Source organism: Scophthalmus maximus, chromosome 13 (assembly GCF_022379125.1).
Source record: "Scophthalmus maximus strain ysfricsl-2021 chromosome 13, ASM2237912v1, whole genome shotgun sequence".
Lineage (NCBI taxonomy): Eukaryota > Metazoa > Chordata > Actinopteri > Pleuronectiformes > Scophthalmidae > Scophthalmus > Scophthalmus maximus.
Genome location: NC_061527.1, coordinates 60,001 through 71,567, shown reverse-complemented (window position 1 = coordinate 71,567; position 11,567 = coordinate 60,001). Strand labels below are relative to the sequence as shown.

General features: G+C 43.7%; 1 protein-coding gene across 1 annotated transcript in view; it reads right to left on the bottom strand.

Annotated features, from left to right (window-relative positions):
- Positions 1 to 5,118: 5,118 nt before the first annotated feature.
- The window catches only part of plppr3b (phospholipid phosphatase related 3b), a 10,881-nt gene continuing 4,432 nt past the window's right edge, over positions 5,119 to 11,567 (bottom strand). The window contains exons 6-8 of the mRNA XM_035646550.2: positions 10,966 to 11,023; positions 9,294 to 9,467; positions 5,119 to 8,646 (exon numbers count right to left, since the gene is read on the bottom strand). Coding sequence (XP_035502443.1) covers positions 7,249 to 8,646; positions 9,294 to 9,467; positions 10,966 to 11,023 — 1,630 coding nt within the window. The 3' untranslated portion in view covers positions 5,119 to 7,248. The remainder of the gene's footprint in view (positions 8,647 to 9,293; positions 9,468 to 10,965; positions 11,024 to 11,567) is intronic.

Below are 11,567 nucleotides of genomic sequence, written 5' to 3'. Positions count from 1 at the left end.
TTATCTGTTTGTAACTGTCTTTATCTGTCTGTAACTGTCTCTATCGGTCTGTAGCTGTCTGTACCTGTCTTTATCGGTCTGTAACTGTCTGTAACTGTCCCTATCTGTCTATAACTGTCCGTATCTGTCTCTGTCTGTAGCAGTCTGTAACTGTCTCTATCTGTCTGTAACCATCTCTCTCTGTCTCTATCTGTCTGTAACTGTCTGTAACTGTCTCCATCTGTCTGTAACTGTCTGTATCTCTCTGTAACTGTCTCCTTCTGTCTATATCTGTCTGTAACTGTCTGTATCTGTCTATATCTGTCTGTATCTGTCTGTAACTGTCTCTATCTGTCTCTATCTGTCTATAAGTGTCTATCTGTCTCCATCTGTCTGTAATTGTCTGTAACTGTCTGTATCTGTCTTTATCTGTCTGTATCTGTCTGTAACTCTATTTATCTGTCTGTAACTGTCTTTATCTGTCTGTATCTGTCTGTAACTGTCTTTATCTGTCTGTAACTGTCTTTATCTGTCTGTAACTGTCTCTATCTGTCTGTAACTGTCTCTATCGGTCTGTTACTGTCTTTATCGGTCTGTAACTGTCTGTATCTGTCTCTGTCTGTAGCAGTCTGTAACTGTCTCTATCTGTCTGTAACCATCTCTCTCTATCTCTATCTGTCTTTAACTGTCTGTAACCGTCTCTCTCTATCTGTCTGTAACTGTCTGTAACTGTCTCCATCTGTCTGTAACTGTCTCTATCTGTCTGTAACTGTCTGTATCTCTCTGTAACTGTCTCCTTCTGTCTGTATCTGTCTGTATCTGTCTGTAACTGTCTGTATCTGTCTTTATCTGTCTTTATCTGTCTCTATCTGTCTGTCTGTAACTGTCTGTATCTGTCTCCATCTGTCTGTAACTGTCTGTAACTGTCTGTATCTGTCTTTAACTGTTTATATCTGTCTGTATCTGTCTGTAACTGTCTCTATCTATCTGTATATGTCTGTATCTGTCTCCATCTGTCTGTAACTGTCTCTATCTGTCTGTAACTGTCTTTATCTATCTGTAATTGTCTCTGTCTGTCTGTAACTGTCTCTATCTGTCTGTGTCTGTCTGTCTGTAACTGTCTATCTGTTTCCATCTGTCTCTATCTGTCTGTAACTGTTTATATCTGTCTATCTGTCTGTAACTGTTTCTATCTGTCTCAATCTGTCTGTAACTGTCTGTATCTGTCTTTATCTGTCTCTATCTGTCTGTCTGTAACTGTCTGTATCTGTCTCCATCTGTCTGTAACTGTCTGTAACTGTCTGTATCTGTCTTTAACTGTTTATATCTGTCTGTAACTGTCTCTATCTGTCTGTAACTGTCGCTGTCTGTGTCTGTCTGTAACTGTCTGTATCTGTCTCCATCTGTCTATATCTGTCTCTATCTGTCTGTAACTGTCTCTATCTGTCTGTAACTGTCTGTATCTGTTTATATGTCTGTAACTGTCTGTATCTGTCCTTCTCTGTCTGTAACTGTCTGTAATTGTCTGTACCTGTCTGTAACTGTCTGTATCTGTATCTATCTGTCTGTAACTGTCTGTATCTGTCTGTAATTGTCTCTATCTGTCTCTATCTGTCTGTAAGTATCTATCTGTCTCCATCTGTCTGTAACTGTCTGTAACTGTTGGTATCTGTCTGTAATTGTCTCTATCTGTCTGTAACTGTCTGTATATGTCTGTAACTGTCTTTATCTGTCTATAATTGTCTCTGTCTGTCTGTAACTGTCTCTATCTGTCTGTAACTGTCTCTAGCTGTCTGTATATGTCTGTATCTGTCTGTATCTGTCTGTAACTGTCTCTATCTGTCTGTAAGCGTCTATCTGTCTCTATCTGTCTGTAACTGTCTCTATCTGTCTCTATCTGTCTGTAACTGTCTGTATCTGTCTGTAACTGTCTCTATCTGTCTCTATCTGTCTGTAACTTTCTGTGTCTGTCTGTAACTGTCTGTAACTGTCTGTAACTGTCTGTATCTGTCTGTAACTGTCTCTATCTGTCTGTAACTGTCTGTATCTGTCTGTAACTGTCTTTATCTGTCTGTAACTGTCTGTATCTGTCTGTAACTGTCTATATCTGTCTGTATCTGTCTATCTGTCTCTATCTGTCTGTAACTGTCTGTAGCTGTCTATCTTTCTGTAACTGTCTGTATCTGTCTGTATCTGTCTATCTGTCTGTAACTGTCTGTAACTGTCTGTATCTGTCTGTATCTGTCTGTAACTGTCTCTATCTGTCTGTAACTTTCTGTGTCTGTCTGTAACTGTCTGTAACTGTCTGTATCTGTCTGTAACTGTCTATATCTGTCTGTATCTGTCTATCTGTCTGTATCTGTCTGTATCTGTCTCTATCTGTCTGTAACTGTCTGTAGCTGTCTATCTTTCTGTAACTGTCTGTATCTGTCTGTATCTGTCTCTATCTGTCAGTAACTGTCTGTATCTGTCTATCTGTCTGTAACTGTCTGTATCTGTCTGTAACTGTCTGTATCTGTCTGTATCTGTCTGTATCTGTCTCTATCTGTCTGTAACTGTCTGTATCTGTCTATCTGTCTGTAACTGTATGTATCTGTCTATCTGTCTGTAACTGTCTGTATCTGTCTATCTGTCTGTAACTGTCTGTAACTGTCTGTATCTGTCTATCTGTCTGTAACTGTCTGTATCTGTCTATCTGTCTGTAACTGTCTGTATCTGTCTATATGTCTGTAACTGTCTGTATCTGTCTGTATCTGTCTCTATCTGTCTGTAACTGTCTGTATCTGTCTCTATCTGTCTGTAACTGTCTGTATCTGTCTATCTGTCTGTAACTGTCTGTATCTGTCTATATGTCTGTAACTGTCTGTATCTGTCTCTATCTGTCTGTAACTGTCTGTATCTGTCTGTATCTGTCTCTATCTGTCTGTAACTGTCTGTATCTGTCTATCTGTCTGTATCTGTCTATATGTCTGTAACTGTCTGTAACTGTCTGTATCTGTCTGTATCTGTCTCTATATGTCTGTAACTGTCTGTATCTGTCTGTATCTGTCTCTATCTGTCTGTAACTGTCTGTATCTGTCTCTGTCTGTCTCTATCTGTCTGTAACTGTCTGTATCTGTCTATCTGTCTGTAACTGTCTGTATCTGTCTCTATCTGTCTAAACTGTCTGTATCTGTCTATCTGTCTGTAACTGTCTGTATCTGTCTCTGTCTGTCTCTATCTGTCTGTAACTGTCTGTATCTGTCTATCTGTCTGTAACTGTCTGTATCTGTCTCTATCTGTCTAAACTGTCTGTATCTGTCTATCTGTCTGTAACTGTCTGTAACTGTCTGTATCTGTCTCTGTCTGTTTCTATCTGTCTGTAACTGTCTGTATCTGTCTATCTGTCTGTAACTGTCTGTATCTGTCTCTATCTGTCTAAACTGTCTGTATCTGTCTATCTGTCTGTAACTGTCTGTATCTGTCTGTATCTGTCTCTATATGTCTGTAACTGTCTGTATCTGTCTGTATCTGTCTCTATCTGTCTAAACTGTCTGTATCTGTCTATCTGTCTGTAACTGTCTGTAACTGTCTCTATCTGTCTAAACTGTCTGTATCTGTCTATCTGTCTGTAACTGTCTGTAACTGTCTATCTGTCTGTAACTGTCTGATTGTTCTCACAAACAGCAGCATTGACTCATTGATTACTGATCCTACAAAATAAAAATCTTACAAAACACAAACATACACACACACACACACACTCACACACACACACACACACTCACACTCTCTCTCTGTCTCCTGGTCGCTGTTGCCATGGAAACACGCTGCTGAATCAACTCCAGGAAATAAAGAGTGTGTGTTTACTGTTGTTTCTGTGTCTTTGTGAGGACCAGGTTCAGTTTTAGATCTTCACAGTGAAACATTTAGTCTGAGGTTTCAGACGATCACGGACCTGACCCTGAATGCACCATGACCGTACCTGAACCTAACACAGTCGTTCACTTCCTGTCCACGAGCTCGTTCATTAGAAACAACATGAGAAGAAACACGACGCCTCTGACGACAGAGGGGCTGAAGTAATCCGTGGGCGAGTGACAACTGAGTGTTGGAGCATCAGCCATCAACACTGTTGCCATGGAAACTGGCGAGTGTTCATGTTTCAGTCCAGCTGATCTGTGTTCAGCTCCACATGTTAAAAGTGATCAGACCTGATCGATCAGCTGCTCAGGTTTACATGTTCCTGCAGGTCTCCACCAGGGGGCAGCACAGAGCTACTTCTGGATTTACATCCTGTAAATAAACAGCATGGCGACGCTGGAGGTTAGTCCGGTCACTGCTGACAGCATCATAGATGTAAGGAACTTAAATCTACGACGTGGTGACAGTCGAGAGTATCTGATCCTACACTGCCCCTACTGGTGATGTGTGTATTGCATCTTGTGAACGTGTAGCGTTAATATCTGAGGACGAGAACAACTGAAGAACCACACCCAGGAACAGTTACTGGAAGAGGCTGAATCCATCAAACTGAACCACAAAGGTTTTATTGACCAATCAAAACGCTCCTTGAAGACGCAGCATCAGGAGCCGTCAGAGCTTCAGTACCTTGCTCAAGGACACTTTGGACGAGGCTGACGACTCTGGATGCTGAACGTGAACTGATCCACTTAAAGTTCAGCATCCTGAGGGTTTTTGTTTAAGTGTCCTCTGGAGACTGAAACGTCCTCCTGCCTCTGAACATCTCACAGATCTTTAATCTCTCAACACTAATTGGTCAGTTTCAGCAGACGCCTTCAGGAAACTCCAGTTCAGAACAAAATGTGAAGGAAGAAACTAATCTGAGTTTATGAAAAGGAAAAGAATGGAAGCCCTGAAGTACCAGTTTGATCTTGTGTTCAAGACGATAACGTGTCAGATATTAACTCGTCCACATGATATAATAACTTCTGTCAGACTAGAGAAGTCAGTGAAAAGCAAAGTTCAACACTAAACAAACTTCTTTGAACTTTATACTGACAGGAACCATCCATGGTTTTAAATTGCAGCTTGTTTTAGACAAATAAAGTTTCCGTTTTGATCAAATGTGAAACATTATTCTGCTGCAAGTCTCTGAAGAAAAAAGTGGAACTTTAATTTGAAAGAACTTGTGTAAACTTGAGACGCAGCTGGTTTTAATTGAGATCATTGCCCCTGACGACCACAGAACATGCTGTTCACAACACATTTCTCTTTTTACGTTTCCAGTCACAACATTTACAGAATCATTGTGTTTTATATCCACATGGAGAAGAGATGAGTTCATGCAACAATAACAGACACAGTAACAGACGCACTCATCAGCTTCACATTTACAGATACACACTGATTTAGTTTCAAATTCTTTCAAAAGAATTAACCACAACAAAATAATCAACACTTTAATTCCTATTTTTCATAACAGCTGCATTATTTCATGTTTTATTTTTTTAAAGATTAACGAGTCGATTATTTAATTCTTCTTTCTTTTACTGACACTTTGACAAATTTAAATGACCAAACAGACAATTTAGTTATTTTGTCTTTGTTGGAAACCAGCGTCCCAGAGACACAAACTTCTACGCAAATAACACTAACCTGTATCTACGAGTTAATAACCTATATCTACAAGTTAATAACCTATATCTACGAGTTAATAACCTGTATCTACGAGTTAATAACCTATATTTACGAGGTTATAACCTATATTTACGAGTTAATAACCTGTATCTACGAGTTAATAACCTGTGTCTGGTAATTAATAACCTTTATTTATGAGTTAATTACCTTTATTTACGAGTTAATAATCTGTATCTACGAGTTAATAACCTGTATCTACGTGTTATTAACCTTTATCTACGAGTTAATAACCTATATTTACTAGTTAATAACCTGTATCTACGAGTTAATAAGCTATATTTACGAGTTAATAACCTGTATCTACGAGTTAATAACCTGTATCTACGAGTTATTAACCTGTATCTACGAGTTAATAACCTGTATCTACGACTCAATAACCTGTATCTACGAGTTAACCTGTATTTACGAGTTAATAACCTGTATCTATGAGTTATTAACTCGTATCTACGAGACACTAACTATTTAACTCTAACTATTTAACTTGTATCTACGGGTTCATAACCTTTATTTACGAGTTAATAAGCTGTATCTACGAGTTACTAACTTCTATCTACAAGTTCATAACCTTAATCTACCAGTTCATAACCTGAATCTACCAGTTCCTAACCTGTATCTATGAGTTAATAACCTGTATCTACCAGTTAACTTGTGTCTATGAGTTAATAACTTGTATTTAATATATTTTTGTAACAAGACTTTTTTCAGGAAGCTGAAACAAAATCAAAGAGTGTATCTTTCAATTCTGAACATCATTATCTGGATAATATTTATCTCATGTTGGTCCATCCTGAATAAATACTCACATTCACACTCTACCAATCACAGAGCAGCACACAAACAAACCAACATGCTGAGAATCACTATAGCAACGAAACCATCAAAAGAGAAAGGCAAAGACCAACTGATCCAGGCAATTTACAGTCAGTGTAAGACTCTGTCATACTGTCACACGTCCACGACGTCATAACGTCCACGTCGTCCCTGAACGCAGCTGGTGAAGTCGTGAATAACAGCAGGATCTTATCGCAGGAGCTTCACTGCAGGTTTCAGGTTTGTTGCGTGTTTGTGCTTCTACAATTAATCTTTCAAACCATCTCTTTGACTTCAGATTATTATTATTATTACTACAGAATGAGTTGCCATGGAAACTCTCCAGCGTCTTGCTCGAAGGCCCAACACTGTAACGGAGGTTTACACCAGTCAGACAGATTCACTGCTGGATGAGACACAAGATCATCATCAGGTTCCAGCTGAGGAACATCTCTGACGTGACGGACCAATCAGATCCTGGACAGATTTCCAAACTCAACATATGACCCCACCCCGATTTACTACCTCACCCCTACCCTTTGGCCCCAGGTTATTGTATTTAGTATTTGTTATTGTATTTCATCATTATATTTTCTACCTTAGATACAGTTTTTTATTCTAATTTTATTTCTTCAGACAAAAACGTCTCTGATGTGGAAACTGTTAGTGTTGAGTCACCGAGCATCAGGCCTGACCCTGCAGCAAGAAGTGCATAGCAACATGCTCCTCACCATAGCAACATGGTCCTCACCACTGTCCAGGTACTGTGCTGTTCATGATCAGTTCTAAAATAAGGCTTTTGTTCTGAAAAGGAGGAGACTAATCCTTGAACCTCCGTCCTTGCAAACTCTTATAATAGTTTTCCTGGTCAGTCTGGTTACGAATCTCTCGATCCAACAGAACGAGTGCCGTCTTGCGTCTCATGGCCATCTCCCTGTGCTTAGTGTCCGCTGGTGTCTCCCCCTGGGGGTGACATCTGGACGAGGCAGCGTCAGGGTCAATGGTGCCGCATGGCGAGGCAGATCGGTGCGGCCGGAAGCTGCTGCCGTGGGCGGCCGAGTCTCCTCGGTTCAGGCTGTTGAGGTCGTAGGTGTCCCGTGGGTCACCCCCGTTGGATGCCCCCGCCCACTCCCACGGGTTACCGTTACCTGCGAGGGCCTGAGGAGGGGCCAGAGCCTGAACAACAGGATGGTGGGGAGCATGGGCATCCACTGTGACGATACCTGAACCCTCCCGCTGCTGCTCAGGCGGGTGGCGGTAGTGCGGTGAGTTGGCCGTGGAGGAGGAGGCGGAGCAGGTGGAGGTGGTCTCAGAAGACTTCTCCCCTGAGGAGGAGGAAGGGAGGAGGCCCTGCTGCTTTGACATGGCGATGACCTGCATGAGTCGCGGCTGGTTAGCGGCACCACGGGCAGACCCCTCCCCACTCGTCTTCTCCCGAATGGCAAGCCACTTGGCCCGTGTCAGGGCGCTCTTAGGGGACACTGGTGGGGGTCCTGCTTCAGGGATCTGTGGCGGTCGGGGAGTTGCCACAGCCTTGGCGCCGCCTGGAGGTGGAGTGGGGTTGCGGCTGGAGGCTGCTCTACCAGACTGCACCACAGGTTGGTAGATAGGGACCTGAGAACCCCCATCGTCGGTCCCCACAGAGCCCACCTCAGAGCCGTCCTCGCTGGCTTCGTGCTCCACCTCATCCCGGACGCTCAGGCCTCTCATCTCCATGGACTTCTGCTTCCACTCTGACACCAGCTGCTGCGACCGCAGCGGGTCCATGGGAACCTGCACGGCCTTCAAACGCCGCTGCACCGGCTGCACCGGCTGCACCGGTTGAACCGACTGAACCGGATCCTCTGGTCCCTCGGCCCCCAGCACCCCGTTAATGTTCATGCTGGCCCTGGGCAGCGTGTGACTGAAGGTCAACATTGTCTCTTTACCCATGGGGCTGCGAGGAGCCAGCATCTCCACGTCCACGCTGGCCCTCTTCAGGCTCCCCATCGAGGCCTTCTCCCTCTGCAGGGGCCCCAGGCCCTCCAGCCGGTCCAGGGGGGGCGGAGCCGCCGCTATCTCATCGTTACTCTCCGAGGCAGAGGCAGGTCCCTTGTTATAGACGGACTCGTGTCCTCGCTCCGTCAGCGCTCGAAGAGGATCTTCTTTAGGAGGTGGGGGGGGCGGGGTCAGAGTGATGTCATCAGAGGACTTAAAGTTAGCGACAGCGTGAAACGCCTGAAGGAGGAAAATAAAAAAATTGTCAGACGGAGGTAAAATGTCTCACTGGTGGAAAGTAACAAAGTCACTTTTGAATACTCTTCGTGGTTCAATAATAAATCTCATTTAATATTCATCTGATTTCACCTCATCTCATGTACTGGTGCAGTTGAAGGTACTTCTGTACTTCTCGACTTCACACATTGTTTTAAAGAGATCTGACCTGAATCAGTAACCAACTCTTGTATCGTCTCATCTCGACTTCTCTTGTTTAACGACATTGATTCTGTCGGAAATGTTCAAAGCGCTTCTTCTTCTTCTCCAGAACAAAATCATCTGAGGAAACCGATCCGGTCATCATGTTCACCATGACACCGACATGACCTCTGACCCTGATGTGACCTCCGACCCCAACATGGCATCTAACCCTGACCTGTGACCCTGACGTGCACATCACTGATAAACTGACATCACGAGGAAGAGAACCAATCACTGACCCGGTCACAGGTCGATCCCACTAGACCTTCGTTGTCATGGTTACAATAATAAAGAGGTGGTGACCTCACAATAAAACATACTCATGGTGATGATCAGATTAAAATGTTTTGTTTTCATTTGTTCATTTTTCACTTTACAGTCGTCGTGACAACAGAAAGCGTCCTCACCAGATAAGCGGCGATGAAGGCTCCGATGACGAAGCCCACGTAGACGTCGACGGGATGACTGCGATGCTGAGTGATCTGAGTCAGACCCGTCAGCGCCGCCGCGATGGCGAAGGCGAAGACGAGGACGGGTTTGAGCAGCTTGGTGCTGTCGGAGATGGTCGAGTTAAAATACATCTGAGGAGAGAGAGAGACACACGGGAAGGTTCACAGACCAAAACCACTGACGACAGCAGCAGCTGTTCTCTGTCTGTGACACGTCTGTGACAAGTCTGTTCTGTCTGTTCTCTGTCTGTGACACGTCTGTGACACGTCTGTGACACGTCTGTGACAAGTTTGTTCTGTCTGTTCTCTGTCTGTTCTCTGTCTGTGACAAGTCTGTTCTGTCTGTTCTCTGTCTGTGACAAGTCTGTTCTGTCTGTTCTCTGTCTGCGACACGTCTGTTCTCTGTCTGTTCTCTGTCTGTGACACGTCTGTTCTGTCGGTTCTCTGTCTGTGACACGTCTGTTCTGTCGGTTCTCTGTCTGTGACACGTCTGTTCTCTGTCTGTGACACGTCTGTGACAAGTCTGTTCTGTCTGTTCTCTGTCTGAGACACGTCTGTTCTCTGTCTGTTCTCTGTCTGTGACATGTCTGTTCTCTGTCTGTAACACGTCTGTTCTCTGTCTGTTGTCTGTCTGTGACACGTCTGTTCTGTCTGTTCTCTGTCTGTGACACGTCTGTTCTCTGTCTGTTCTCTGTCTGTGACACGTCTGTTCTGTCTGTTCTCTGTCTGTGACACGTCTGGTCTCTGTCTGTGACTAGTCTGTTCTCTGTCTGTGACAAGTCTGTTCTGTCTGTTCTCTGTCTGTGACACGTCTGTTCTCTGTCTGTTCTCTGTCTGTGACACGTCTGTTCTGTCTGTTCTCTGTCTGTGACACGTCTGTTCTGTCTGTTCTCTGTCTGTGACACGTCTGTTCTCTGTCTGTTCTCTGTCTGTGACACGTCTGTTCTGTCTGTTCTCTGTCTGTGACACGTCTGTTCTCTGTCTGTGACACGTCTGTTCTCTGTCTGTGACAAGTCTGTTCTGTCTGTTCTCTGTCTGTGACACGTCTGTTCTCTGTCTGTGACCCGTCTGTTTTCTGTCTGTGACACGTCTGTGACAAGTCTGTTCTGTCTGTTCTCTGTCTGTGACACGTCTGTTCTCTGTCTGTGACACGTCTGTTCTCTGTCTGTTCTCTGTCTGTGACACGTCTGTTCTGTCTGTTCTCTGTCTGTGACACGTCTGTGACACGTCTGTTCTCTGTCTGTTCTCTGTCTGTGACACGTCTGTTCTCTGTCTGTGACACGTCTGTTCTCTGTCTGTTCTCTGTCTGTGACACGTCTGTGACAAGTCTGTTCTGTCTGTGGTCTGTCTGTGACACATCTGTTCTCTGTCTGTGACACGTCTGTTCTCTGTCTGTGACACGTCTGTGACACGTCTGTTCTCTGTCTGTTCTCTGTCTGTTCTCTTTCGTTGACACGTCTGTTCTGTCTGTGACATGTTATGTTGTTATGTTGTTCTTCTCATCTATAATTTCATTAACATAAACATTCCTGTTCTGTTCAACTATTTCACAGTTATTACAAATTGAGCATCACTGACGAGATCACAGACGACAAACTGACAAACTGACAAACTGACAAACTGTACTCACTGAAACATAAACTGCAGCGAAGGCTGACAGAGTGGCATGCTGGGACGGGAAAGTCTTCCTGTCAGGACAGAAGAGACAGACAGTTAGAGAGAGAGACAGACAGACAGACAAACAGACAGACAGACAGTTAAAGAGAGAGATTTTAAAAACAATGTTTATTAAGATTTACCAGAGAACATCACGGTCCTCTACAAATGAAATGAAAAAAACCACAACAACACAAAACAAAAGAGACAGACAGTTAAAGAGAGAGAGACAGAGAGTTAGAGAGAGAGAGAGAGAGACACAGACAGACAGTTAAAGAGAGAGAGACAGAGAGTTAGAGAGAGAGACAGAGACACAGACAGACAGACAGTTAAAGAGAGAGAGACAGAGAGTTAGGGAGAGAGAGAGACAGACAGACAGACAGTTAAAGAGAGAGAGACAGAGAGTTAGAGAGAGAGAGAGACACAGACAGACAGTTAAAGAGAGAGAGACAGAGAGTTAGAGAGAGAGAGAGACACAGACAGACAGACAGTTAAAGAGAGAGAGACAGAGAGTTAGGGAGAGAGAGAGACAGACAGACAGACAGTTAAAGCGAGAGATAGACAGACAGTTAAAGC